Source organism: Suricata suricatta, chromosome 12 (assembly GCF_006229205.1).
Source record: "Suricata suricatta isolate VVHF042 chromosome 12, meerkat_22Aug2017_6uvM2_HiC, whole genome shotgun sequence".
NCBI lineage: Eukaryota > Metazoa > Chordata > Mammalia > Carnivora > Herpestidae > Suricata > Suricata suricatta.
In genome coordinates, this window is record NC_043711.1 from 91,229,630 (window position 1) to 91,257,253 (window position 27,624).

The 27,624-nt window shown below is 55.3% G+C and overlaps 1 protein-coding gene across 4 annotated transcripts; it reads right to left on the minus strand.

Moving 5' to 3' along the window:
- Nucleotides 1-29: 29 nt before the first annotated feature.
- ADA (adenosine deaminase) lies at nt 30-27,558 on the minus strand. 4 transcript variants are annotated; one of them, XM_029918467.1, is made up of 12 exons: nt 27,433-27,557; nt 17,306-17,367; nt 11,712-11,834; nt 6,071-6,214; nt 5,256-5,371; nt 4,221-4,348; nt 3,452-3,523; nt 3,269-3,352; nt 2,978-3,042; nt 1,520-1,649; nt 810-912; nt 30-337 (listed from the first exon to the last, which is right to left on the minus strand). In XM_029918467.1, the coding sequence occupies exons 1-12, from the start codon at nt 27,463-27,465 to the stop codon at nt 321-323; spliced, it is 1,077 nt and encodes a 358-aa protein (XP_029774327.1). In that variant the 5' UTR covers nt 27,466-27,557; the 3' UTR covers nt 30-320. The 4 variants fall into 4 exon arrangements, with proteins under 4 accessions (XP_029774327.1, XP_029774325.1, XP_029774326.1 ...); XM_029918465.1 differs by having other exon boundaries at nt 3,269-3,370; nt 27,433-27,556; XM_029918466.1 differs by having other exon boundaries at nt 30-334; nt 3,269-3,370; nt 27,433-27,555.
- Between the last annotated feature and the right edge of the window lie 66 nt (nt 27,559-27,624).

The following is a 27,624-nucleotide window of genomic DNA, read 5'->3' on the forward strand; positions in this document are numbered from 1 at the left end:
CTGTTCTCACTCCGCCCAAGACCACAGCGCTGCACAACACTAGCCATTGGCTTCTTTATTGAGCACCAGATTTTCAGCATGAGTCACCATAGGAAGGTTTCAGATTCACCCAGACTCTGGTCCACAGTCACAAGAGAGATGCGGCGTGCTGAAGCGTCCACGTGTACAGAAACAGGCACGTGGGCTCCAACAGCAGCACTGGCAGACTATGGGCATCCTGGTCTTCGTGAAGGAGTAAAGGTAAGAGTGTCGTTCAACTCCCCAGAGTCAGGGAGTTTCCATTCACAGGGTGGGGGCTTGGAGAGGTGTCCGTGACATCCTCAGGGATGCTTCCCTGCTTGCCAGGTCAGAGACACAGAAAGGTTAGGCGCCCGCTAGTTCCCAAGATGCAAAAAAAAAATCCCAGAGCATCAGAGCCAGAGAGGAACCCCTTTCTTCAGATGAGACTGAGGCTTCGAGCAAGAGAATGCTTTGCCAAGGTCACATAGGAAGAAAGCGGAACAGAGCTAAGACCAAGGCTCAGCTCCCCTGCCCTTCGCTGTAGGCGGCCATGGTGACAACCCAAGTTGCCAAGACCTTTGGGACTGCACTTTAGAAACCCCTGAGACCAGCCTCGGGACTGCATTCTACCAAAAGTAAGCTGACCTGGTGAGCAGGGCCGTCAGCTAAAGCCACGTAGCCAGGGAGATCCCCACACCCTCTCGGTGCCGCCCAGGAAAAGAAGGGGGTGCTTCTTGTAGGGAATCCCACGGAAAGTCAGGCTACAGCCAGGGCAGGTCAACAGCCCAGAAGCCCAGCCCGGAAATTACCTGCAACGGCCGAAAGTGGCAGCCCATAGGCTGTATAGAGCAGATCAAGAAGCTGCTGCTTCTCATCTTCTGGAAGGAAACTGGACTTTGCCGCGTTGATGTTCTAGAAGGACCAAAATGGTGCGTAATATGAACCCAGAGAGCATGGAACGAAGCCCTGGCAATCTAGTGATGGGGCACCCTCTTCACTGAACACGGGCAACCTATTAAACTCAGAGAAGGACATGTCCGAGGTCACGTGGCAGCAAGTGCCAGAGCAGAGACCATGAGGTTCAGTGTTCCTGGAGTGGCACCATAGGACACTAATGTGCGGAGGAATCTGGAGAAATTTGAGACAGGTGGGATATGTGTGGGGCGAGAGATACTCCTGCCTGGACAGATTTGGGGTGTCACAACCCCTATAATCAAGGGCTCAGTCTGGGATCTATGAATGGCCTGAAACGTGTATGCACACCTTTCCAGGGAGAGAGTGGACAGATTTTATCAGATTCTTTGCAGGCACTTGATCCAGGCAAAGGCTAAGAAAACCTAGTACTGGGTCAGCACACCAGCCTGAGGTCTTATCCATAGAGGGCACCTAACTCTAGGTCTGGCTTGTCCAGGCAAACTTACTCCTCATCTCCAGAGGTTCTGGGCCCTGGCCAAGACCTGCAGGCCTCACACACTCCCAGGGCCAAGAGTCAAGGCCACCAGGGCTCACGCCCACTCACCAGTCTCTTGAACTCCTCTTCAGTAAAGCCCATTTTCTGTTTGGTCATTTGGTAATCAGTTTCCAGGGTGGACTTGAAGACGAGTGGGTCATCCGTGTTGAGCGAGTAGTTAGCCTGGTCACGTCTGAACCTGGATACAGGGGTGAGGGGAGAGGGAAGAGCCTCCTTTTACTCTTGGGTGAACAGTCCCCACACGTTGGCTTTCACCCTCCCTTGAGCCTTGCAGCACCTTTAGACCTAGAAGAGTTGCTCGCTAGACAGAGGAACCTCAGCTCAGGTGACTTGTGTAATGCCACATAACTAACAACTCAAGACGCAAACCCATCCAACCAGGCCAGAGCTTGGCAAAGGCAGAAGAGGGACAGGTGGAATGGCAGATCACTGAAACCAGAGAACATGGAAGGGAGCCCTGGGCCATCTAGTGATGGGCCAACCTCTTCAATGAACACGGGCAATTGATTAAGCTCAGAGCGGAGAAGGACACATCCAAGGTCACATGGCAGCAAGTGACAGAGCAGAGACCATGAGGTTCAGTGTTCCTGCAGTGGCACTACAGGCCACAGTGATGTGCAGAGGAATCTGGAGAAATTTGAGACAGGTGGGATATGTGTGGGGCCAGAGATACTCCTGTTGGGACAGATTTGGGGTGTCACAACGCCTGCAATCAAGGGCTCAGCCTGGGATCCATGAATGGCCTGGAAAGCAGGGAGGCCCAGCAAGCAGCACCCTCTGGAGCCTTCATCTTCACAGGCCACACTCTGGGGAGTCATCTGGACTCCACCATGTTCACCCTCAATCTGACTGGGATCAACTCTTGAACCAGCACTGCATGGAAAGGGCTCCTGGCATGATCCCAGATCACCGTCTATACACCCAGGCCTTTCCTGGCTCTTACCTCACTTGACTTATGTAGCACAATTTTACAGTTTGTGGACTAGTCTTAAAACCCTTTTCTCGGGGACCGCAGTACCAGTCTCCCTGTCCCTTAAATGTCACTATCTGGGACACTCAGCAGGTACCATGTGCTCCACCATCTTGACAGGACTTCAGGACCCCCCTGTAATCCGATCACAGCCCAAACTCCTTCCCTTCTTAAGCTTGGCAGACAGACCAGTGCAGGCCTGACCATGGTCCCCCCAAGCTCTCGCCACCTTTTCCTGTGTCAGGGAAAGGTGGCTTTGCCCTCCTGAGGCCTGATGCCACCCCCAGGACACAGTCAGGATAGCTGGGAGAAGGACCAAGGCCTCTGGTTAGGTGGTGGGTTAGAGTGTGTTAGGCTGCAGGTCTGCCACTCAGGAGCAGGCTTCCTCGGCCTGTTACAGCACACCCGCTCCCCAGAGCCTCGTAGGGGTTTCCTATCCAGAGGCCCCCACGTTGGCCAGCATCCAGCCCCTGTACTTCCCTCCCACCCTTGACTTTACTGTTCAAACCAAATAGGCCCCAGGGCCTAGGCCTCACCGAACCACTGGGTGCTCCGTGTCCGGCTTCCAGGAGCCTGTGAGGTAGCTGGACCAGGGGCAGACCTGGAAGAGCAGGTGGGTGGCTGGCACGGGTCCCCCCAGGCCACCCTGTCCCCAGGCTGGAACCCCCTGCTGGGACACGATTCTCCCCACAGCCAGGCTGGCCTCCCAGCTGCCGAGTCCCATGAGCTCCATCCTGGCAGCTTCTATACCCACCGTCCACTCCTGCCATGCTGGCCCCACGGTCACTGGCCTTCCACCTAGGCTCCCTCGCCCCCTGGCCACTCACCTCGAAGTGCAGGTTTTCATGCCGCAGACGGGCGTAAAGGGCCTCGTCCTCCAGCGTGTGGTAGCCATGTCCCACCCTCTCCGTCTTAAGCGTGTCCACAGCCTGCAGAGAGTCAGAGTGGGGCCCAGTATCCCGTGAGGAGGAAACGGGGAGAAGGGCCCCACAGCAGCCCGGCCCCCTCACCTGTCTCACCACCTCTGCCGAGCCCGCCTCGCCTGCGTGGACAGTGCGGTGAATGCCGCTCCTCACCGCCTCCTGGAAGGGCAGGAGCCGTCACGGGCGGCCTGGGGGAGGGCCCCAGCGGGCCCAGCCTCCACCACACTTTGGGGCCGAGTTTGGGCAGCCTTGAACTATGCCCAGTGGGTTGGCCTGCTTCAAGATGGGGAAGTCGGGGGTTTTGTTTGTATAATCATAATCTTAAGTGTAGCTACCCTTTGTCATTATGTGTCTGTCACCGTACGAAATGGTTTGTATACGTTACCCAACATCCACAAGTCTTATAATACCTTTTTTAGAAAAGGACAAACAGGACCAGGAAAGTAACAGGATGATGACCAAAGAGCTAGGAAGTGGGGAGCCAAGCTCTGAATCTGGGAGAGGGGACTCCAGCGCCCCCTCTCTAAAGCCCCTGCTTCATCCATGGGAAGTGCACCGTCAGGCTTTGACATGTTTGCTCTAATTCCATCATCCCAACAGATGAAACAAGCCCAGAGATGGGGCAGTCTCCCCCAGATTCACACAGCAAGGTACAGGCAGAGATGGGCTCACACAGAGTACTCCCAACACCAAGGGGGACTCTTCTGTTTATACCAAGTTCCCTATTTCTAGCACCCCAAGACCCAACTAAGATCCACTCAGAGATGGCGGTGGTGGCGGCAGCCTCACTGTTCGTGTGACCGCCCCGTCCTGGTGCTCACCCGGCACCGCCCTCCCCACCTTCCCTGGGACCCACCTTGTAGGCCTCCACGTGTCCCGGGAAGAGGCTGCTCCCCTGGATGGTCTCGTCTCCAGCCAGGTCAATGGCCACCACCGTCTGATGCCGGTACTTCTTACACAGCTCTAGCACCTCCAGGGACCAGTCTGTGGGCAAGATGCCCTCCTGGTCTCTGAGGGCAGCACTGAGGGAAGGCCCCCCCTGCTCACTGCCCCCAAACCTGAAGCCAGCGGCAGGGCGGGGGGACCCAGGTCTCAACTTCAGATCCCGCCTGCCAAGGCCTAAGCACTTGGCCTTCAGCCAACGCCTCCATCCAGGGCCTTGGTTTCCTCTCCTCTCAGAGAGGACGCCAGCTGCTGCCACATAGGCCCTTGGCAAGGCCCAGGATGGAAAGTGCCGAGGGCGGGGCCTGGCTTGGTCCCCAGCACGGCCCTCAAGGGGGTAGGGGTATGCTCAGCCTCACTTAGCCCATGAGATGGAGGCCCCCACGTTTTAACACTGAAGCCCAAAACAGAACCCACAGCTAGCACTGCTGCATGTGCCGCTAACGTGCTCCATCCTCTTGACCAATCAAGGCCTCGTGGAGGGTTTAAAAATGGATGAACGGTCACAGGTTTGGCACCAGACGGCCCTGTGTTCCCATGTGGGCTCTCCTCCTTCCTGACTGAGGGGCCACAGGCTTCTCTCCTCCCGGCCTCAGTCTCCTTTTCTGTCAGAGGGAGACAACGGCAGGCCTGCCTCGCAGGCTGCTGGTGGCAGAAAACACATGCAAGTCACTCGACACGGGACCTGGCTTCGGGTTTTTTTTTCCTATTGTCCAAGTTCCTCTGGTTTTGTGCTTCCTGCAGGTCATGTGGCTGTGAGGCCCGGTCTCCCTGGGGGGAAGGGTCTCTCTCTTGTCAAGAGCACTGAAGCCCCAAGGTCCTCCTGAGGGGCTCAATAAGTGCCGTGGGGCTGGGGGCTGGGGGAGCCCAGATGCGGCTCAGGGCCAGGCTGGGAGGTCGGGGCTGGGGTCCGAGGGGCAGCCCAGGGCGGGGCTGAGGGCACACTCACCAGGTTGGTGGCGCATGCAGCACAGGATAGACCGCACCTTCACCCCGAAGTCTCGCTCTCCCTCCTGCAGGCCCTGGTCCACCAGAGCCACCACCTCGTCCGGGGTGACGTCCCCTCTGTGCAGGGAGAAGAGTAGGGGTGGGACAGGGACAAAAGTCTAGAGGACACAGCCCTGGGACTGGGACATGGGGGGCTGGGGCCGGGAGAGAAGAAGAGTTCAAGACGAGGCCCCAAGCCCTGGTGCAGCGCACTGCTGGCTTGCAGGGGCACTTCCTGCCTGGAAGGTGCGTGTGGGGCAGGGGTGGGGGGTGCCTATCATCAGACATGCCCTCCCTGCAGATGCGGGGAACCACTAAGCCCGCCTGCTCGCATTCCCACTCGTCTGCACGTATCAGAGTTGTAGCTAGAAGGGGGCCAGGGGGTGGGGCGATGCCACTTAGAGACCCCTGGAGCCCAGGCAGAGGGGTAGGAAAGGGCCACACGGTTGGATCGGGACACCTAGAAGTCACTGGACAAGGGATTAATGTTTCTAGACTGTGGGCCTGTGTCCAGGACAAAGGGGGCAAGACACAGCCACAGACTTTTTCTGAAGGTTAATAAATATATAAATAAGCAAACCAGCCAGCCCAGGTGAGGGCTGGGAATGTCCCTTGTGACAGAGTTAAGGACAGTACTTTAACTTTCTGAGGCCATGGATGGGATGGGGGGAGGGGGGGAGCAAGATTAGGTCAGGGGCTCCCACCAGCCTGCCCCTGAGTCTCAGGTTGGCCCATCCCACCAAAGCCTGGGAACAATCCCTCCAGGTGGTCACTCACTCTGCCTGGTCCCAGGGGATCGGCTCCACTTTAGCGTTGGCCAGCAGGTGCGGGCTGTAACGCACCTCCACATACACCACGCCCTCCTTGGCCTTCATCTCGACAAACTCATAGGCAATCCTTTTGATGGCCTCACGAGAGCCCCTGGGAAGGGAAGAGAAGAGTTTGGGACAACCTTCCTCAAGTCCCTTAGGAGCTCCAGGAACAACAAGGCTGTCCCCAATCCTTGGCAGATCATCTGGCCCCCGGCCCCCAGTTCTGGGTATCTGAGAAGATCCTAGAAGCATGGCAGGTCTGGTCAGCTCTACCTCCAAACCACATGCCGATTCTTGCCCCCTCCACCCGGGTTCTAACCAGCTCCTCTCCTCGGGTTCCCTGTCTGCAAGCTTGCCCCTGTAACACTGCTTTCCACACTGCAGCCAGAGCAATCTGTTAAAAATGTGACTCAAACCACAGTGCTCCTCCACTCCAAACCTAGCAGCTTCCTACCATCTAGAATGAAATCTCAGTCCCACAAGGCCTGTACACTCTGGTCCGTCACCCTCCCTAGACCTACCTTCTCACGCATCCCATGAGGCCGCCACAGCCTTCCTTCTGTCCAAGGAACAGTCAAGCTTGTTCCCACATCAGAGGCTCTGCAGCACCCCCCGCCTGCCTGGATCGTCCTGTGCTCCTCTCCAGTTGGACCCCAGCTCCAGCCGGGTGCCGCCTCCGAGAGCCCTTCCCTGACCGACCTTAAGAGGGCTCCTCTGCGATGCTACGTGTTCCCCTGGCCTTTACCCCACGGCTCGCACCCCAACTTGACGTTACTCATCCCATGGATTCTTGACCAATTTCCACCTCCCTGCCAGAATGCAGTCTCCATGAGACCAGGGTCCTGCCATCGGTCTTGTCGGGGCCAGGACCCCTCAATCCAGGACAGAGCTGAGGATGTGGTGGCCACACAAATGTTTGTTGAGTGGTGGGCATAGGTCAGCAGGGAGAGACATAAAAGGACACACACAGGCAACAAAGCACAATGACAAGCAGGATTGCATCAAAAGCACACAGCAAGGGGAGTCTTGGGTGAATGGGCCGCCTCCAGAATGGAAGAAAACGACTACACAATCCTGTCCGATAAGGGGCTACTATCAATGTCTGTAATGGACTTCCGCAAATTAGCAGCAAAACTACCAAATAAGCTGATTTTCAAAAAATGGGCAAAGGACCCGAATAAACATTTCTCAGAAGACCTACATGTAGCCAACAGTTTTATGAAAAAGTGTTCAGCATCACTAATCGTCAGGGAAATGCAAGTCAAAATCACAACCTCACCCTCACACCTCGGTAGGGTGGCTACAATCAAAAGAGACCAGTGATGGTGAGGACGCAGAGAAGAGAGGACTTTGTGCACCACTGAAAGGAACGCGAGTCTGTGCGGCCACTGCGGAAAACCGTGCAGAGGCTCCTCAAGAAATTAAAAACAAAGCTATCGTATGATCTGGCAATCCCCTTCTGGATATTTATCCAAAGGAAATGAAGTCAGGATCTCACCGAGATCGTTACTTACAATAGCAAAGACACGGTTACAACCTCAAGGTCCACGGACAGATGAATGGATAAAGAAAATATGCTACCTACACACACACACACACACACACACACACACACACACACACACACACACACACGCACGCACACACGCAGTGAAATATCATTCAGCCTTAAGGGAATTCTGCCATTTGCAACTTGGATGGAGCTGGAGGACATTATGCTAAGTGACATAAGCCAGATACAGAAAGATAAATACAGCATGATCTCACTTAAATGTGACATCTAAAACGGTCCAACTCCTAAAAGCAGGAAGTACCATAGTTGCCAGCGGCAGGTGGAGCAGGGAAAGAGGACAGATGTTGGGCAAAAGGTACAAAGTTTTAGTTCTACAAGATGAGTCAGTTCTGGAGACCTAATGTACAGCACGGTGACCGTAGTTAGCCACACACTTAACAGATCACATACTTGAGATTTGCTAGGAGGGTAGATCTTAAGTGTTGCCACCACAAAAAAGAAAAAGTGGGGGCACCTGCATGGCTCAGTCAGTTAAGCGTTTGATTTCAGCTCAGGTCATATCTCATGGTTCAGGGTTCAAGCCCCATGTCAGGCTCTGTGCTGACAGCTCAGAGCCTGGATCCTGTTTCAGATTCTGTCTACCCCCCACCCCCCACCCCACCATCTCTGTCTCTCCCCTGCTCATGCTCTGTCTCTGTCTCAAAAATAAATTAACATTTAAAAAAATGTTCTTTAAAAAGCAAAAGGTAACTAACCACAGTTATGGATATATATGTTAACTTAGCTTGCCCATGATGATCATTTCACAATGGACAGATATAGCAAAACACCTCAAATGCATATAATTTCTATTTACCAATTTACCCCCAATAAAACAGAGGAGTGGTGCCTGGGTGGTTCAGGTGGATAAGCATCTGACTTCGGCTCAGGTCATCTCACAGTTCGTGGGTTTGAGCCCCACGTCAGGCTCTGTGCTGACAGCGCAGGTCCTGGATCCTGCTTCCAACTCTGTGTCTGTCTGTCTGTCTGTCTCTCTCTCTCTTTCAAAAATAAGTGTTTTTGTTTTTAATTTTAAGAAGAGAGAAGAGGGACGCCGGGGTGGCTCAGTTGGTTGAGCATGCCAACTTCAGCTCAGGTCATGATCTCACAGTTCTTGGGTTCGAGCCCTATGTCCGGCTCTGTGCTGACAGTTCAGAGCCTGGAACCTGCTTCAGATTCTGTGTCTCCCTCTGTCTCTGCCCGTCACCCGCTCACACACTCTCTCTCTTCTCTTCTTTAAATAAACATTTAAAAAAATTAAAAAAGAGAGAGAAGGACACAGATGACAAATCCAGAGGGTACCCTGGGGTGGGGGTAAAACCCACAACTCAGACTTGAATCCTGGCTCCCATAAGTTACCTGTTGCGGGACTCTGGTGAGTCACCCTGACGCCTATGTCAAATGTGATCATGAGGACAAACATGTTTACATCATAAAACTCGCCTAGGCCAGTGCTTGGCGCAGACAGGTAGATGCTTAAAGAATTTTAGTCGTTATTTGGCTGCTGGCTCTAGCAGCAAGGCACATAGTACCTGCCAAGGGCCACTCTTAAGTATTGATCAAGTGACAATGAACGGTGCCTAGCTGGAAGTTTCCACCATGAAGAATGAAAACAGTAAATGGTTACTAGAGTGAAGAATGTGTGAGGGAAGCACCTTGGGGGAAGTTGGCCAACTCCCAGGGAAAGGGGTCAGCTGCTGCCATCCCTGGGGGGCAGGGGCCGAGCCTGCATGTGAGAACTCAGACCTGCTGCAGGGGTTCTGGACTCCCAGGAAGAGAGTGCCAGATACCCTCCCCCTCCCCCCCAGCCGCAGAACACATTCATTCCCCACTGTGACAAGCATGGTCCAAGGCCCAGGGGCTACAGCAAACAAGGTAGACAAAATCCCTGTCCCCGCAGTGCCTGCAGGTGAGCAAGAGAGGCAAGTAAATAAGCAAAATCTAAAATCTACAGTAGGGGGCGCCTGGGTGGCTCAGTCCATTAAGCATCTGACTCTTGATATCCACTCAGGTCATGATCTCATGGCTGTGGGATTAAGCTGGCCCCAGGTCGGCTCTGGCTGAGCATGGAGCCTGCTTGGGATTCTCTCTGCCCCGTCCCTGCTCAAGCTCCCCTCTCTCTCCCCTCTCTCTCCCCTCTCTCTCCCCTCTCTCTCTCTCTCTCTCAAAATAAATAAAACTTTTTTAAAAATTTAAAAAGTAAAATCTACAGCAGGTCAGATGGTGAGATATTTTATGGATACACAGAAACCAGGGGAGGGGACTAGGATTTTCAGCAGTAGGATCAGGGGCGGCCTCACTGAGAAAGTAACACTGGAGCAGACCAGAGGAGGAGGTGAGCAAGCTAGCCACAACAGATACAGGAACAGCATTCCAGGCAGAGGGAACCGCCTGCACAGAGGACCTGAGATCAGGAGTGTGCTTGCTGGCCAAGGTGCCAAGAGGCCAATATGGTAGGAGAGAGCCAAAGGGTAAGGGCAGAAGGTGAGGGCTCTTATCTCACACCTGTGGATGGTGGCAAGGGGGTAGGGACATTGGGCTCACAGGCCATAGCCCCAAAGACCAAGCAGCTCAGAAGGAGATGACGTCAAACTGCCTGGTCACCTTGGGCCTTCAGGGAGCCAGACATCAGTCTGAGGGACAGGAGCTGCCATGGAGGTGGTGTGGGAGAGGTGCCTCAGCCCGTCAGGAGCTCCACCTGCATGGGTGTTCCAATGCAGGGGTGTCCGGGGAGATTCAGCAGGTGCCTGCAGGAAGGGGCGTGTGTGCCAGTGCATCTGCCTGCCAGGGCCAGGAATGGGAACAGCTGGTGTTTTCCAGGCCAACTCCAGAATCTTCCAGCAAGCAGCCTCGGCCCACATCTTCCTTCCCCAGAACTCCTCAGACTCGTTCTCCCACTAATTTAGCCCACAGCTTCCATCTGCCTCACATACCTTCTTCACTGGCCCTCCAACAGCCCATACTTGGTACCAGGTCCACACCTTTCCTCAGGTCCAGCCCTCTGGACATCACACCTTGTCTATCCCAAAGCTTGGGCCACACTTCCTCCTCCAGGCAGCTTTCCTTAACTGTCCCCAGCCCATTTGCCTCTTCCCCTTCCTGAGCTCTGACAGCACAGACTGCAAAGGCCTGAGTCTCACCAGCCCTGGGAAACTCTGCCTCGTGCCAGGAAGGTCAAGGTGGCATCAGGGGGAGGATGTGGGCTTCACCCTGTGCACTGTGTGGTCCTGGCCACGCCCCCATACTTCCCGAGCCTTCGTTCCCTCCTCTGCAAACGAGGAGCGTGTCCACCCGGCAGGACTGTCGACAACCACAAAACGTGAAATTCTGTGAGCTGCACACATATTTGTCTAGATCGAAGAGACTCTGCTATTAAATGCATAAGAACACCAGTGCCTAGGGGCACCTGGGTGACTCAGTCGCTTAAGCGTCCAACTTTGGCTCAGGTCATGATCTCATGGTCTGTGAGTTCGAGCCCCACATTGGGCTCTGAGCTGACAGCTCAGAGCCTGGAGCCTGCTTCAGATTCTGTGTCTCCCTCTCTCTCTGACCCTCCCCTGCTCATGCTCTGTCTCTCAAAACTAAGTAAACATTAAAAAAATTATTAAAAAAACACAAACACCAGGGCCTGGCTATCCATAAAGGTAGCAAGTATCTTCATTGTAAAAGGAGGCTTGCTGAGGACAGTGCTGTGTCCAATCCAAACTGCAGCCCTAGGACGTAGATGGGGCCGCGAGCCCGTGGTCTAGATAAGAGCACAGAGGCCCAGAGACGGTACGTTCTCCCAGTGTCCCAGTTATCTGGTGAAAGGATCAGACACCAAGATCTGAGCTCTTGACCTCACCCTCTATCGCTTTTCTATGGACATTGAAGAAATATCAGTACATTATACCCACTTTCCAGAAGGGGAAACTCAAGACCCAAAGGTAGGGAGAGATTCACTCAAGTACACACAAGGATGAGAAACAGAATTGGGTTTCACCCCTAAGGGGGAGGTGCAGACCGTGAGACAGGCTCGGATGTCACCGGGGGCCTGGGGCAGAGGGTGACTCACGCGATGGCAGGCATGTAGTAGTCAAACTTGGCCAGGAAACCCGGGAGGCTGGTGGGCTTGTCCATGCCGATGATGTCCCGCAGCTCCTCTGCAGTCTCAGCAGGGAGGGCGACCCCCCTCTTCCTGGGAACAGAGCCGTGAGGGCAGCGGACAGTCCCGAGCAGGACCCAACCACCTCCCCCAAGGGACCAGAACAGGAAACCCAGGGATCTCTTCACCCACTCCTTCCATTGAACAGATGGGAAAACTGAGGCCTGGGCCATTTAGAATTCAGACTGGAATCTTTCCCAAGGCTGTGACCAGCCAGGGAATCCGAAGAGGGGATGACCGGAATTAAAGTCTGCACACGCACGCACACACCCACATCCCCGGCGCCTGGGAAGCTGCCAGGGCAAGCCCACGGTTTCCTCCTCAGCCCTAGGAGCGGGGAGGGCCAGCTGGGCTTATGCCAGGCCAGGGGTTGTCGGGGCGCTAACTGCAGCCCCACAATGCCTGGGGCAGGGGCTGGCGCCGGACTTCCCTCCTCCGCCCGCCATCTGGCCCGCACAGGAGCGGGGCCTGCCCGGCGCAGGAAAGCGTCCGGTGGAGACCCCCGGGAAGGCATGGGGGGCCTGGTCGTCCACCTCAGAGCGATCGCCCCTTTCTGCCCACGCACCCCGTACGGGGCTCGCCCACAACAGCCCTTCTGGCCGGGAACCTCCTCCCAGCCAGGGGCAGCGGGGTGCGAAGGTGGGCTGGCCTCCTCTGCTGGGACATTCAGGTCACCGTGGGCCTCAGTTTACCCACTTTTAAGAACACCAGACATTCAAGACATGCTTCTGCCACAAAGGGACAAGACAGGAGGCCAACAGAGCACTGAGGAAACAACACAGAGAACAGAAGGAAACCTGAAACCCTGACAGCGAAGAGCCTCGGGGACAGAAGAGGTCACATCCCTGAAACACAACATCCTTTTCAGAAAGGGGACACGCAGAGGGTAAGAAAGGGTTCCCGGAAACCTAAAAGAATATGGTGCCGATCATCATAAGGATGTAATCCAATGAACAGAAAATAAAGCGGAGAAACGCCTCCAGTGAGTAGCATAAACGATGAAAAAATAGGAGCAAACAATTAATTAGGCGACCGACTCGGGCTCCAGCACATGCTTATCTGCAAAGCAAGAGCGGAAGAAGGAAGGAAGGAGTCACCAGAGAAACTGAAGTTTGAATAGTGTTTACGTTCTTTACTGACCTCGGTCACTAAGAGACTGAAGTGTTTCCCCACATCAATCCCTAAGGTGACATGGGTGCTCCTCTCCTCCCGATGGCCCAGGAGCGCCCCCACTCCCACCCCCAGCCGCATGTCCCTGCAGGACACTGTGGGGGCGAGGCCCTCGCTGGGGTGGTCCTGGCACGGAGGGCAGTGCGGCAGCCTGCCCCAAGGCCCCCTCAGGGTTCCCCGCAGCCGGTAGTGGTTAAGTGCTGTGTTTGGGAGCTGGTGGCGAAGCGGAGGAAGGCTCTGGCGCTCACGTGGTCAAACGCGGTGGCTACACTCGCTTGGGCTCTGCTGGACCCGCTCTGTGCAGCTCTCCTGACGGTCTTCCTCCTGCCCCCACCACCTCCGCTTCATGTGGGGCTCTTCCTCCTGATACCTGCCCACGCGGACTCCTCCCCCTTCAAGGTTCTCACCCAAAAATCCAGAAATCTCTACGTCTACACATCACCACTTGAGAGCCTAGGAAGGGCCAGGCACTGGATGGGACAGCAGTAACCAAGGCAGACCCAAGCGTCTGACTACCCACCTGCTGCCACCTCTCACCTCCTGCCCCTCGCTCCATATTCCCTAATACAGCCCCTCACCCCCCAGCCCAGCTGCCCAACCCATGGAGGGGGGGGCTCCCCTGGGACTCTGTCGGCCTTGCCCACCAGCAGCCAGTCCCAAAATCCCACTTATTTTACTTCATAAATGTCTGTCCCATTAGTGCCCCCTTCTCCAGACTCTCATCAGCCTCCAAGAGATCTTTTGACAGAGTGGTCAGAGAAGGCTGCTCAGAGGAGGGGACTGTTGTGCAGAATTAAATGTTTTAATGTTGATTTTTGAGAGAGAGAGGGAGAGAGAGAGAGAATATGAGCAGGGCAGGGGCAGAGAGAGAGGGAGACACAGAATCTGAAGCAGCTCCAGGCTCTGAGCCGTCAGCACAGTGCCTGACACCAGGCTTGAACTCATGAACTGCGAGATCATGATCTGAGCCAAAGTCGAACACTTAACTGACTGAGCCACCCAGATGCCCCTTAGGCAGAACTAGGAAGGAGACAGAAGGAACAAGAGGGGCGCCAGGCAGAAGCCAGGAGGGAAGGTGAGGGCCGGGCAGCTAGAGTTCAGAACGGTGGAGTGGTAGGTGGGGGACCAGAGGGCAGGCTGAGCCCAGTGCGGGTAAGTTAGGGCGTTAGATCCCCAGTGCACCAGGAAACCACCGAAGGATTTCAAGCAGGGAAGTGGCATGAAGAGACCTAAGCGCTCCTTCTGGCCGCCGTGTGGGGAACAGGTCCAAGAGCTACTGCAAACGTCCTACCAGGAAACAACCAGAGACACTCTTGGGATCTCACACAGGACTGGGCCTTGGAGGCTGCTTGGACCAAGCTGTAAAGTTCCAGCCTGGGACCCAACGCTGAGCAAGGAGGAGGTCTTCCTAGGGCCCCGGGTACTCATGCCACCACAGGCCCTCCTCGGCAGCAAAGGCTCCAGGGAACAAGCTTGGTTCTCAGATGGTCCCTACCCCTCAGTTAGCCCTGCCTGGGCCAGTCCCCTCTTCCCACTGTGGTGGGTGATACGCCCACAAGGAGCCCGGCCAGAGAGCCCAGTGAGGAAGAGGGGCTCAGGCTTCGGAGTTCAAAGTCCATCCTCCTGCTGTATGTGCCAACTCCCCCAGGGTAGAAGCTGTCCCATCCGGGGACCTCCACACCCTTGTCCGTAAGACAGTACTTTCTTGGCAGGGAACAAAGAAATGAGGCTGTTTACGTGTCCAGCATAAGACAGCAAATTGCTAAGTCTGATGGACTGGTTTTGAATCCCAGCTGGGTTCCTTAAAGGCTGTGTGACCTTGGGAGAGTTACCCAACCTCTCTGTGTTTATTAGGTCTGGCAGGTTTGAAAAAACACCCAGTGTGGACTAAGTAGCAGAAGAGGTCAGAGAGGCCACACAGGCTTTGCAGGTCTCTAAGGGCCATGAGCAGACTTTGGCTTTGACCCTAAGCAAGCCGAGAGTGTGGGAGGGTGTGAGCAGGGGAGGGGTCTGGTCAGACTACGCTTTAAGGCAGTTGTTCTGACTACAGTGCTGTGGGGACAGGAGGCGGGGGAGGCCAGTCAGCAGGACACTGCCACAGTCCAGGTGGAGATGCTGGTGGCTCAGGCCAGGGTGGCTAAGAGAGGAGAGCGGGCCAGAGGTCAGAATGTGTGTTGGTGACAGGGTCCCGAGGAGACTCAGAAAGAGGGAGAATCCCGGAGAGGACAAAATCACATGCGCGGAGGGAAGAAGCGGGTGAGAACAGGGTTGACGGAGGCCCAAAATCAGAGGCAGAAGAGGCGGCCACTGGATTTGGTCAGACGGAGAGAGGGTCTTCCTTCCCTCAGCCCACCTCCACCAGGAAGTCCTCCGGTGTGTTAATGGGCATCCACAGCCCCGTCCCCTGCCTGCTGACTTCGGGCTCGAACCCCAGCTGGCATGTGTAACACCCCTGCCCGGGGTCCCCCAAGGCCCCTCCACTGCTCCCGACATGCCCGGGCCACGTGGGAAACAGGAAAGCCGACCGGCCTCCCCACAGGGGCAATTCCCCTCCCTCCTTGCTCCACCCCAGCCCGGACTCTGGCCTTCTCCCTCCACTAGCGCATGCCCTCTGGTCCCTTTAACTTGCACTCACCAGGAGATCCCCTCCTGGTGCCCAGTGACCTGCCCTAATGGCCTCATTAGGGGCCCTGGGGCCACCGCCAGCACGCCGCATGGACAAAGGTCAGGCAGAGATAAGGCAAGCAGCTTCACCCCGCTCACCCCACTCAGCCGGCTGTCGTTAATAAAGCCGTCATTAAGTGCCCTCTGCGCACACTGGGCTTAGCCCTGAGCCAAAGGGTTTCTGTGCACGGCTTCACCTAAGCCTCCTGCCGGTAGGAGTGTGGACCCGGGGCCACACCCATGCTTACTAGACAAGGCCCCTCACCTGCCAGGGCTCAGTGTCATCCTCCGTAAATGGGGACAACAGTGGCACCTCCTCACAAGTTGTCGTGGGGATGGAGCATGTCGGGCCCGGTGCGGCGCTTTGCGGCACTTGGCACACAGTCAAGGACGCAGGAAAGCGAGTCAACACTTCATCAGTAGCAACTTCCTAGGGCAGGGTGAGGTCTGCGCAAGTAGGACAAGGTGGAGAAAAGCGTTCCTGCCAGACCTCTGTCCCCAGCTCTTGGAGTTGGAAGAGATGCTCAGGAGAGTTGGGGGACAGACTCCCCAACGTCACGAATACACTGGAATGGCAGTGTCTGGAGAAACCAGGGGACTCTGGCTCATGGAGCAGAGTGTTCAAATTTGGGTCTGAGCTGAAGTGCTCCAGGCAATGAGAGAGGCGAGGCCCTCCCAGCTCCAAATGGAAGGAGTGCTCAGCAAACAGGTGAGGAGCACGGTCCGCAGAAGGAGGGGTGGGTGGCACAAGGGCCCCCACCTCCCAGGTCAGCTCTGGAAAGAGGCCAAGGTTGCGACAAGGAAATGGGGTTCTCATATTTGCATCCGGACCCACTGGGCTCTGAAGTCTCTGCTGTTAAGTGTTAGACCCAAGAGAGGGGCCACCATGAGCCCTGGAGGTGGGGAGGGAGACGGGTGTCCCTTACTGGGGGGCACTAGGGACCCTTCGACCCACCCACCTGGCAGAGAGCTGAAGTAGGAGGCACATTCCCACTTGGAAAAGGAAGAACGGCCCCCAGAGGAGGGCCCCCTGTCCACATCCCCCAGCAGGCTTCCAGGGTGAGACAGGGAAAGCCTTGGGGATTGGATGACCCCTGGGTCAATTCTAGACTCTACCAGTTATGGTTGCATGGCCTCAGGCTACTGCCTTCACTTCTGAGCCCCAGCTCTCCTCAGTGACACGGGAATAGTGACACCCTCTCTTCTCCAAGTGTGGAAGGATGAAATTCACGCACTCAAGGAGACTCAGCAAACGGTCCCAGCATCCTGTGTGGGTGCGTCACCTGACAGACGCTGGATTCAAAACACAGCGACTGGTTCAGCGCTGGGGCCTGCCTCCTTGTGTGGGTGTGCATGTGTGTGCATGTGCCTGTGCGTGTACGTGTGCCCTGCGTGTGAGGGAGGGCAAGCTCTTCCCGGCTCACCTAGCAGCTTGAAGAAAGAGTCAGAAGCACAGAGGGCAGAAGCCCTGGGCTGTGGGTCCCCAGCTCAGAGCAGAGGGGCCTCCATTTGTCCACAGACAACCTTCTTCTGGCTGGGGGGCAGCTTGATTCCACAGAGATATAAGAAGGAACAAGAACCCTGGAATTCTCCAGAGTCCTCTGGGTTGAACTGTGGGCCCCCAAAATCCCCAAATGCTGGGGAGGAAGGTCTCTTATCCAAGGACTTACTTGCCATAGTATAAGATGGTTTCAGGCTTGATGGCCCCATCCAGGTGGACATGCAGCTCCACCTACAAGGGGGAGAGAGAACAGACACCCATGAATGCCTGAAGGACTTTCCAGACGGTTCGTGTTAACAATGACCATGATAACCAGTAGTCCCAGCGACTGGACACTTAGCACAGATGCTCCACTAAACCCTTTACACACCCTCCTTGTTTAATCCTGTCTGGGAGTGGATTTAAAGGTCATCTCTAGCTCTTTCACAGTTAAGACCACAGAGAGGATCAACCACAGCTGAAGTTCAGGCAGGTTAAGTAACTTGCCCGAGGGACGCCTGAGTGGCTCAGTCAGTTAAGTGGCTGACTTCGGCTCAGGTCATGATCTCACAGTTTGTGGGTTCAAGCCCCACATCAGGCTCTGTGCTGACAGCTCAGAGCCTGGGGCCTGCTTGGGATTCTGTGTCTCCCCCTCTCTCTGACCCTCCCCTGCTCATACTTTGTGTCTCTCTCAAAAATAAACAAGCATTAAAAAAAATTTTTTTTAATAACTTGCCTGAGGCCACACAGCAAGCCAGAGAGGCAGGAACTCAGCCCAGTGCCTCGGTTCTCAACCCAGCTGATAAATGGCAGCTCCCCGCAGTGTCTGCTCTCCACCAAGCCACTAAACAAAACCCCACATGAAGAAGTGTTGACCACAGACTTCCTGGACCTATGAATATCCCCAGTGGATTTCAAAACGCGGGCCCCATTTTCAACAGCAAAAGCAGATATTACTTAAACACAATAATCAGGAATCAGTATTAGGTGACCCAAGATCTTCCCAGCACTCCAGACAGGTACCAGATACTTGGCCATCTTGGTGATCATTCCCTACACACCTGCATACACGCACGCACACGCACGCACACACACACACGCACATACATGCACACGCGCACACACACACACACACACACACACACACAGCCCCACAATCGTTCAGCACACAAAGCCAGGAGTTCAAGGACATTGGCCTTGGAGACCACACATCAGACTAGACTCCCAGCTCTGCCCCTCTGCTGGCTGTTCGATCTTCACCAAGACTCTTGCTCTCTCAGAACCGCAGTTTCTCAACTGCAGTCCCTGTCCACGAACAATTCTAAGAATTTAAAAAAAAAAAAAAAAGGAGACAATGACAGTGTTGGACGCCAGGGTGGCTCAGTCGGTTGAGTGGCTGACTTCAGCTCAGGTCACAATCTCGCAGTTTGTGGGTTCAAGCCCTGTATCGGTCTCTGTGCTGACAGTTCAGAGCTTCGGATTCTGTGTCTCCCTCCCTCTCTCTCTCTCTCTCTCTCTGTTCCTTCCCCATGCTCACTCACTCACTCTCTCTCAAATACAAATAACATTAAAACAAAACAAAATATAAAAATGCTCAGCATCGGGAACCGCCAAGCAGTAATGTGACCCCGGACAGGGGCCTCCTCTCTCTGAGCCTGTGGGGGTTTTATCCTTAACCCTCACGTGGCTGTGCTGGTGATCCTGTCCTTTGTGGTCACATCTGGAGTCCTGACTCTTCCACTCCCTCCCTGGGGCCCCAGAGAAAGTTACTTCACTTTCAGTGCCTTGGCGTCCTCATCTGTCCAATAGGGGAGCTAAAGAGGCCTTTCTCCTAGGGCTTCGGGAAGCTTCACCATGTTCGTGCATGGAGCGCGCCAGTCCAGCATGTAACAGATGCTGAAACACTGCCAGTGAGGAGGCTGCACTCGCCGAACTGGTGAGGCCCTGCTAGGAATGGAGAGCGAAGCTAAAGGGACAGAGTCCCGCTGTGATGCTTACATTTTAGCAGTGGAAGCAAATGTCAGTGACAAATGTACCAACACAAGCCAAGACAAGTCCTTGAGAGGCACAAACAATCCTTAAAAGAGATAATAAACAAAAGACCTTACCCAGCTAGAGGGTCAATAACGGCTTCCTGGAGAAAACAGAGCTTGAGCCAAGATCCAAAAGATAGAGGGGAACCAACTAGGCAAAGGCAGGCTGAGGCAGGGAGAACAGCACGGGCAAAGGCCCTGTGGCAGGAAAGCACATGGTGAGGACAGGTAACAAAATACGGCTCCGAGAGGAGAGGGGCGGTGGGATGGTGAGGCGGCAGGGCCACCCAGGCCACAGGGAGTCAGGTTTTAACTTGACAGCATGGAGAAGTTACGGCAGGGTTTGAAGCCAGCTAGAGGGGGAGGAGGACTCAGAGCAGGACCAGGTGGACGCTATGAAGGTCAAATTTATGAGAGAGAATGGTGCCTTGGACAAGGGTGGCAAAGTGGATATGGAAAAGCAGGGAGACAGAAAAATGGGTCAAGGATGATGCCTCAGGTTGGGCCTTGGCAGGTAAGAGTAGTGATTCGCATGCTCTGGGCGCAGCCCAGAAGAGAGACATGGTCAGTTTGATCTTAGTTACATTAAGCTGAGATTATCCAGATAGTGTAGTCACCCATCTCCGTATGAGGGAGGTAATGTTTTAAGAAAAACTCCTAGAAGAGGCAGCAACGTGACCACGGAGGCAGATGGGAGCTGCTGCGCGGTCACGAGCCAAGGACAGCCTAGAGCCACTGGAAGCCATAACAAGTGGATGTCTCAGGGTGTGTGACCCTGCCAACACCTTGATGCTGGCCTTCTGACCTCCAGAACAGGGAGAAAATTTCTATTGTTTAAAAAAAAATCTTAATGTTTATTTATTTTTGAGAGAGGGAGAGTGAGAGCATGAGTGGGGGAGGGGCAAAGAGAGAGGGAGACAAAGAATCCGAGCTGTCAGCACAGAGCACAACGCGGGGCTCAAACCCACGGACAAGGAGATCATGACCTGAGCCAAAGTCAGCTGCTTAACTGACTGAGCTACCCAGGCACCCCCACATTTTCTATTGTTTGAAATTTCTATTGGTGTGTGTGGTAATTTGTTACAGCAGCTACAGGAAACCAATACAGGCAGGTCCTGTCAGATGTCAAGCAATAGAACAGAAATATGTCCCTTGGGCTAAGGCCACGGGGCACCAGGACCCAGGGGGGAAGGGAGTCCTAGCCCTGGCTGCCCATTAGGAGCACCTGGGAAGCTTTGGAAAGTCACCCACACATGGGCCCACCCTGGTCTGTGAAGTCACATCCTTGGGCCTGCACATGGGATCATCGTTGACTTTAAATATATGAAACCCCAAAAGTTGAGAACCACTGTCCTACAGGAAATGTTCCAGAGGCCTGAGGGGGCCAGAATCCATGCTGGAATAGGGGAAGAAATAAGTAGCGATCAAAAAAAAAAAAAAAAAAATGAAAGGGAGAAAGTTTCGATTCTTCTTTCCAGAATCTTACCCCTGAAGGGGAAGAAAGGGCCAGAGAACGGACTAGAGGTAGAGGTGGGTCCAGAGAATGGCCTCTCTGTAGAGTGGGAGTGGCAGGGGCGGCACTTGCATGAGGCTTTGGAGAAGGCGGGAGGGCTCCCCCTGAGAAGGGACAATGGAGGGGCTGGACAGGGGAGAGGAGGAGGGAGAGGGAAGGGCTCCAGGCAGAGGAGCCCCGTGTGCCAACATCTGATCAGGCAGCAGGGAGGGAATTGGCTGGATATAGAGAATGATCTGGTCGGGAGAGAGGCGGAAAGGGGGTGGAGGGCAAGGATAGGTCACAGTGAAGGTGGAGCCACGGGAGGTTCTGGATAGGAGGTCACCTTTAAAAGTGCTTTCTGGAGCCATGTGGACAGGAGGGGAGAGGGAAGCCAGAGCGGCCCAGGAGTCCGGGACTAGAGGCAAGCGGCCACAGGGGTACCCGCGCAGCACGGGCCGGGAGGAGCTCCGTGCGCAGGGGCTAACCAGTGCAGCGGCGGGGGGGACAGAGGAGGAAAGAGGCGGGAGGCAAGAGCACCCGTTGGGACAGGGAAACAGGGCCCGCTGCCCCGCCGTGTCCCACAGGTCCCACCGCTCCTGGGGTGTCCGGGGGGAACGGCCTCGACTCGTGTCAGGAGAGAAGCAGAGCCAGGAACCACCTCCTCAGGCAGGCCTCTCTGGAACTTTCTGAAGAACAGCCCCTACCCATGAAGATGTCAGCATGCCCCAGGGGATAATGGGGACCCTGCTCTCCTGTCCCCACTCAGGAAAAGGCAACAGCGGTGTCCTCTAACTTACTGAGTATCTACGATGTACCAGACCAGCCACACTAACTGCTTTCATCCTCACGACAGCAAGGCAGGAACCACAGGACCATTTTACAGAGGCAGAAACGGAAAGTTCAAAGAAGTATCCAGGGACACAAAGGCAGGCAGCAACAGAGGCAGGATTTGAACCCAGGTCTGAGTCACATGCTCTTGCTAGACTCTCCCTGCAGGCCTAGCCTCAGGGAGGCTAATGTAAGGGGCAAGAACCACAGCTGCCGACTATCAGGTCCTGTATCTCAATTAATCCTGACCTTCAGGCAAGGTACACCTTCCGGAGGGTACACCTCAGCCCCGGGCTACTGAGGGCAGAGGGGCACTGAGCTCCAAGGAACTCCATGACCTGCCCACATCCCGCCCATAGGCCACACCACTGCCCTGGAGCGGGCGCCAGACCTGTGCCCGGCCACCTGGCCTCTCTGTAGGGGAGTCTCACCCCCACTCCCCTGCACTTGCTCCCCGAGAGGCTGACTCACAGCAAGCATCTGAAAATAACTGCACAAAATCCAGAGAGGAGCGGGAAGCACCCTCAGTTACCAATACTTAGTAAAGCTCCCACTAGATGCTGGGTACGGTGGGGGCAGGAGCACACGTGCTAAGTCTTGCTCTCAGGAGATGCCAGCCTGCCAGGTGGAAGCCAGCGAGGTGCATTCACTCACCTGAGGTGTCAGTGGCAGAGCCAAGCAAGGACATAGGTCATGGACTCCTGGGCCAGACACTCCCTGATCAAACTCGGGCTCCTAAATGGCAGGTGTGTGCCTTCAAGGCCAAGTCAAACCAGCCCCTCCACCCCACCCCCCGACAAAACATTCAGTTTTGTTCTCATCCTGCTGACTTTTTAAAATCACTTGCCACGTCCATCTCCCTATTAGTTCCCTAAAAATGCGGACTCTCACACTCATAATGTGTCATTATGCTGGGTCTTTAGCATTTAGGACCATGCCCAGCACAGCAAAAAGCGCTCAGCACCCATCAAATGACCAAGCGATCGTTTTCTCCACTCTCTGTTCTAGGTCAGCAGTGCTGTGTCCTCCCCCTATGACAAGGAAAGGACTGACCTAACCCTTGGGCTGGGAGAGGGCAGAGTGGTCAGGACTCCTTGGCCAACCCCCAAAACCTGGATGAGCCACAGGTGCCCACAGCCAACCAGACACCCTCTCCCTCCCTAGCACTGCTCTTGGCAATGAGCCGCACGTGCCTACAGGCCATCATGGCTTCTCAGCTGACTTTTGGGGAAAAGCCAGGAGGCAGAGCAGCCCTGGGCTGACAAATTGTTTCAGCCACACTTCCTCCAGGGAGTCCTCTGTGCTCAGCCCCATCTGAGCTTCCGCAGCTCAGAAGCACAAACCTGAAGGGGCTCCCAGTGCCACCAGCTGCATTGGGGCAGGACAAGCTCTCAGCTGCTTCTTGTGACCTTCCCCAGATGTATGTTTCAGAGATGGGAGGGTGTGTCTTCAGCCAGGGACACATCCTATGGAGCAGCGGTCTAGGAGCTCAGCACAGTCCAGTTGTTCCCCACTTCATAGGTGGGGAGACAGAGACGCCGAGAGACTAAGGAACCAGCCTGCAGACACAGCCGGCTGAGCACCACGGCCGGAAGCTGTTTGAGTCAAAGCCAGAAGTTGTAACAGCCACAATGCACTCCCTTCATCCTGCAGGTCAGTGCTGATTAGAGTCAATACTGGTGAAATCTAAACAGAGCGACTGAGAACCGGGACAAGGAGCCAGCACGGGTGGGGCCTCGCTGTTGTGCCTCCATGGTCACAAGGACACCAGGGCTGGTTTCTTCCTCACCCGGCTGCTCTGGGGCCGCAGCACCCTAAGGGGTGAGAGTTGAGCCTGCCCCCCAACACTCTGGGTAAAGATAAGCTTGGACCTCACTTTGGGCCCCCTGGTCTCCTCTTCTCCCCCATCCAAGGGCAGGGGACAGTGCTACCCTCCCCTGCCCCAGGGGGACACCTTCGTAGGACAACTGGGTAGGTAGACAATTTCTTCCCAGCTCATAGGGCCCCTTCCCACCCAGGCCAAGCCAACCCAAGATCAGACGTAGATCAGGACTGCAGCCCGCCTTCCCTACTTCGCTGTGTGACCTCATGTACCCTCTCTGGTCCTGGCCTCCTCTGTCAAACAAAAGGCTTCCCTGAAACCTAATCCCATTCATTCCCTGCCCCCCCAAGTGCCACCTGAGTTATAATGGGTCAGGGGGGCTCTTGGAGGGGCTTTTTAAAAACAGGGGACTCTGGTAACCAAAAAGCACTGAGAGCCCAAAACAGGGCTAACAGTGGGTTTTGTGGCAGGAAGTCCAAAAGGGGAGAAAGACTCTGAAGGTGGAGGGGGCCTCCGGGCTCCCACGGCAGCCCTGGGGGGAGGGACAGCACACTTGAGGGCCTGCTGCTTGCCAGCCGGGGGGCTTCACAAGTGCCACTCAGCACAATCTCCCCAAGATCCCAGGACTTTGGTTTTTGTCAACAGAAGAAAGCAGAGGTTCAGAGAAATGCCCACCTGAGCTCTTGCGGCTGTTAACAGTGAGGCCAGGATCCCCCCCTCAGTCTACCTGAAGTCCAAGGTTCTTCTGATTCTCACTGCCTTGCCCGCTAGGTGGGAACTGGCAAGTTTGCAAGGCGGTTCATAGCATCTATTTCAGTTCTAGGTAGAACTGGGTTCAAGTCTAGCTCTGCTTTCTGGCTGTGTGGCTTTGCAAAGTTTCTTCCCCTCTCTGAGCCATTTCCTCAGACGTCAATGAAGAGGACCTACTGTAAAGGCTCCTGTGAGCATTAAATGAATATATGCAAAGCCATTAGAGCAGTGCCTGATCCACAGTAACATGCAAATAGGAGAAAGAACAATTTTGTGGGCAGGGTGCTTGGCCGACTCAAGAGAGCAGGAGACTCCTGATCTCAGAGCTGTGAGTTCAAGCCCCACCTTGGGCATAGAGCTTGCGTTTTAAATTTATTTTTTGAAAGAGGATCCCAAGCAGGCTCCATGCTGTCCATGCAGAGCCAATGGGGGGTTCGATCTCACAAATCCGTGAGATCAACCTGAGCTGAACCCAAAAGTCGGATGCTTAACCGACTGAGCCACCCAGGCACCCCCGACATAGAGCTTCCTTAAAAGAAAATGAAGTGGGAGATTCAGCCCCGGTTCTCTGCATCAGGGAGGGACAGTGTAGAAAGTGTGCTCTTACAACCAGGGCCAACTCACTTGCCTGTCTACAGCTTTCTGCTTTTTAGTGTATCCTTGGGCAAGTCATTTCCCCTCTCCATGCCTCAGTTTCCTCAACTGTTAAAGGCAGATGAAGAGATCTACCTTGTCCAGGTGTCCAGAGAACGCTGTGATGTAAGTCACCAGAAGCCACTGTTATTCCAAAAATAGGCATGCGTTGGGGCGCCTGGGTGGCTCAGTTGGTTGAGCATCTGACTTCATTCAGCCCAGGTCATGATCTCACAGCTTGTGAGTTCAAGCCCTGTGCTGACAGCTCAGAGCCTGGAGCCTGCTTCAGATTCTGTGTCTCCCTCTCTCTCTGCCCCTCCCCTGCTCATGCTGTCTCTCTTGCTATCTCAAAAATAAACAATTAAAAAAATTTTTAAATAAAATAGGCACATGATCAGCATTGTCCTCTGTGACAAAGAACTCCTAAGCACCCCACAATTTTCCAGCCTTGCCTCCTGCAGAAAGAGACTGATAAGGGCCCCCACTCCACCTTCCCTGTACGTTCTCCAGGGCCCAGCAGGTGCTCAGGAAGCATCTGTCAGATTAACACCATCAAAGCAGGTAGGCAGCCAGACGGGTGGGCTGTGGTCCAGCGGCATCGCCTGCGAGCTTAGAAGGGAACATCTCAAGTCCCACCCCAAACCTCCCAGTTCAGCGTCTGAGTGTTAACAAGGGACTCAGGTACCCCGAGTACACGGTAAAGTCTGGAAAGCACACCCTCGCTCTACCTTCTGAAAGCTGGCCGGGCGGGCCTCCCCGGCACTAGGCAGAAGACACCAACTGGCCCAGCAAAGACTCCCGGCCCAGAAAGGCCCCCACCCGGGCGCTGGCACTTCTGCGCCAGAGGCTTCTGCAAAGGCGAGTTCAGGAAACCTGGGTGGGCATCGGATTTTTGAAGCCACCCCCCACTCTAACCCCAGCTTGACTACTTCCTCGCAGTGTGATCTTAGCCTTGGTAACTTTCCTGTGCCTCTATTCATCTGTATAATGGGCTGATGCCAGCCCTCTCACAGAATCATTGCGAGAACCAAATTAATAAAGGTAATGTGTTGAGAATGGGAGCCGGCGCAGAACACTAACAACTCATTAGCTCCAGCGACTAATACTAGTTCTCATGATTATCTGCTCCCCCCACAGGGAGGCGGGGAGCTGGCTCTGGCGGCCATGGCTGAGACATGCTCGTTTTGGCTTCTCCTGCCAGCTCAGGCACGTTCCCTCCTTGCAATATAAAATGTAGTCACATCTCACCTACACAGCGGAGAACACTCTACCTTCCCACCCAAACATCCCCTTTTAACTCTGGACACCCCCCCCACAAGCAGGTGGGGCCCATTTCCCAGGTGGGAAACTGAGGCCCAGCGAGGGGAAATAACCCACCAGCTTGAATCAGAGAGGACTGGGTGAGGCCAAGAAACGGTAACAATGATCTCTCCCCCACGGGCTGTTACAACTATGGCAAGGACAGATTTGCAAAAGTGTCCCCTATTATCTCCACAGCCCCAATGTCGCTTCCAGTCCAGGGGCTTTGTCTACTGTCTTAGGATTCATAATGAGGTAAGGTGGGTCCCCAGCCCAAAAGCAGAGGGAATCCAAAGCATTTTAAAAAGAAAAAAAGAGCCCTCACAAGGAAGGAGACACAAGGTGTGGGGGAGGCTTGGGGTGGGGTTCCACAGGAAGGCCCTCCGGGCTGACATGTGGCAGAGTAGCTGAGCAAGCACCCTGTTGGGGGATGTGGGCAGTGAGGGCTGGCCTTACCTCCTCCAGCGCTGCCCACTGCCCCCCGCCCCGCAATCAATCTCTCTCTCTCTCTCTCTCTCTCTCTCTCTCTCTCTCTCTCTCTCTCTCTCACACACACACACACACACACACACACACACACACACACGGGATGCCCCGGGATGCTCCTCAAGTCTTTTATGGTATCTGCCATCATCACTCACACCCATTTCTCAGAAAGGGAAGTTGAGTCTGATTACAGCTCATTCCTTCCTGTGATCCCTCCCCCCACCACCACCAGCAGTCTCAAACCCTGCTAGCCCATTCACTCTGCGGGCAGACTCCTGGACCCCTTCCCTCCGTGGACTCAACCTCAGTGCTCTAAAGCCTGCCAAGTGGGCCCAGACCCTCCCTGACCCAGCCATTCCCAAGCCGCCACAGCTGGTGGGAGGAGGGACCACGGAGTTATCCCTTGGGGCCAGTGGCTGTGGCTTGGCCTGGAATGAACCCAAGGCCTAAAGCCCACTCAGGCCCTAGCCGGGGAGGGGGACGAGGGGGGCGCCCTGCGTCCCTCCCTCAGCTCTATGGCACGGTCCTACGCCTGCCACATCCACAACCCTGACATCCTCAGCGCTAGCAAACCCATCACAGCCTTGGAGTATAAAGCTGTTTCCCACAACACTAAGTGCCTGTGGGCGTAGACACCTGCCCCATTTTGCAGCTGAGGTTCGAGAGATCAAGCCCCTTGCGTAAGCTCACACAGCTACCGGCGCTGGCGGAGCCACAAGGCCCATTTAACAGGTAGTGAAACTGAGACTCAGAGAGGCCAAGTCAGGGGCAGAAGCAGAACTCGGAGGCCAGCCGGGGGCGCCTCGGGATTCAGGACACTCTTGGTCTCTCATTAAACTGCCCAGAGGCACCGAGGGCCTGAGCTGAAGGAAGAAAGCGGCTGCAGGGGCCCGGGTGAGCTCCCGGGGTGGGGACGCCCTAAGCCCTCCAACCAAACAAGGAGCCGGACCCCAAGCCCCGCCCGCGCTCACTTTGGGCTTGTCGAAGGCTGGCGTCTGGGTCATGGTGCCAAGCGTGCGCCCCAGCGATGCTTCCTCTGCCGGTCGGTGATCACCCCCGGAGACCTGCCGGGACCTCGGCGCGCCACGATCCTCTTAACGCGGGCCCGGCCCCGCCCCGCCCCGCCAGGGCCCCGCCCCTCAGCCTGAGCCCCCGCCCCGCCC

What these genes read in the sequence shown, in the direction of transcription:
- ADA (XM_029918465.1), bottom strand. Translation starts at nt 27,465, where the DNA reads ATGACCCAGACGCCAGCCTTCGACAAGCCCAAA. An exon ending in ACGGAGCACCCAGTGGTTCG is followed by an intron (nt 1,650 to 2,977) that starts GTGAGGCCTAGG and finishes CCCTGTATCCAG; the next exon opens with GTTCAGACGTGACCAGGCTA. An exon ending in AAGAGGAGTTCAAGAGACTG is followed by an intron (nt 913 to 1,519) that starts GTGAGTGGGCGT and finishes TGGTCCTTCTAG; the next exon opens with AACATCAACGCGGCAAAGTC.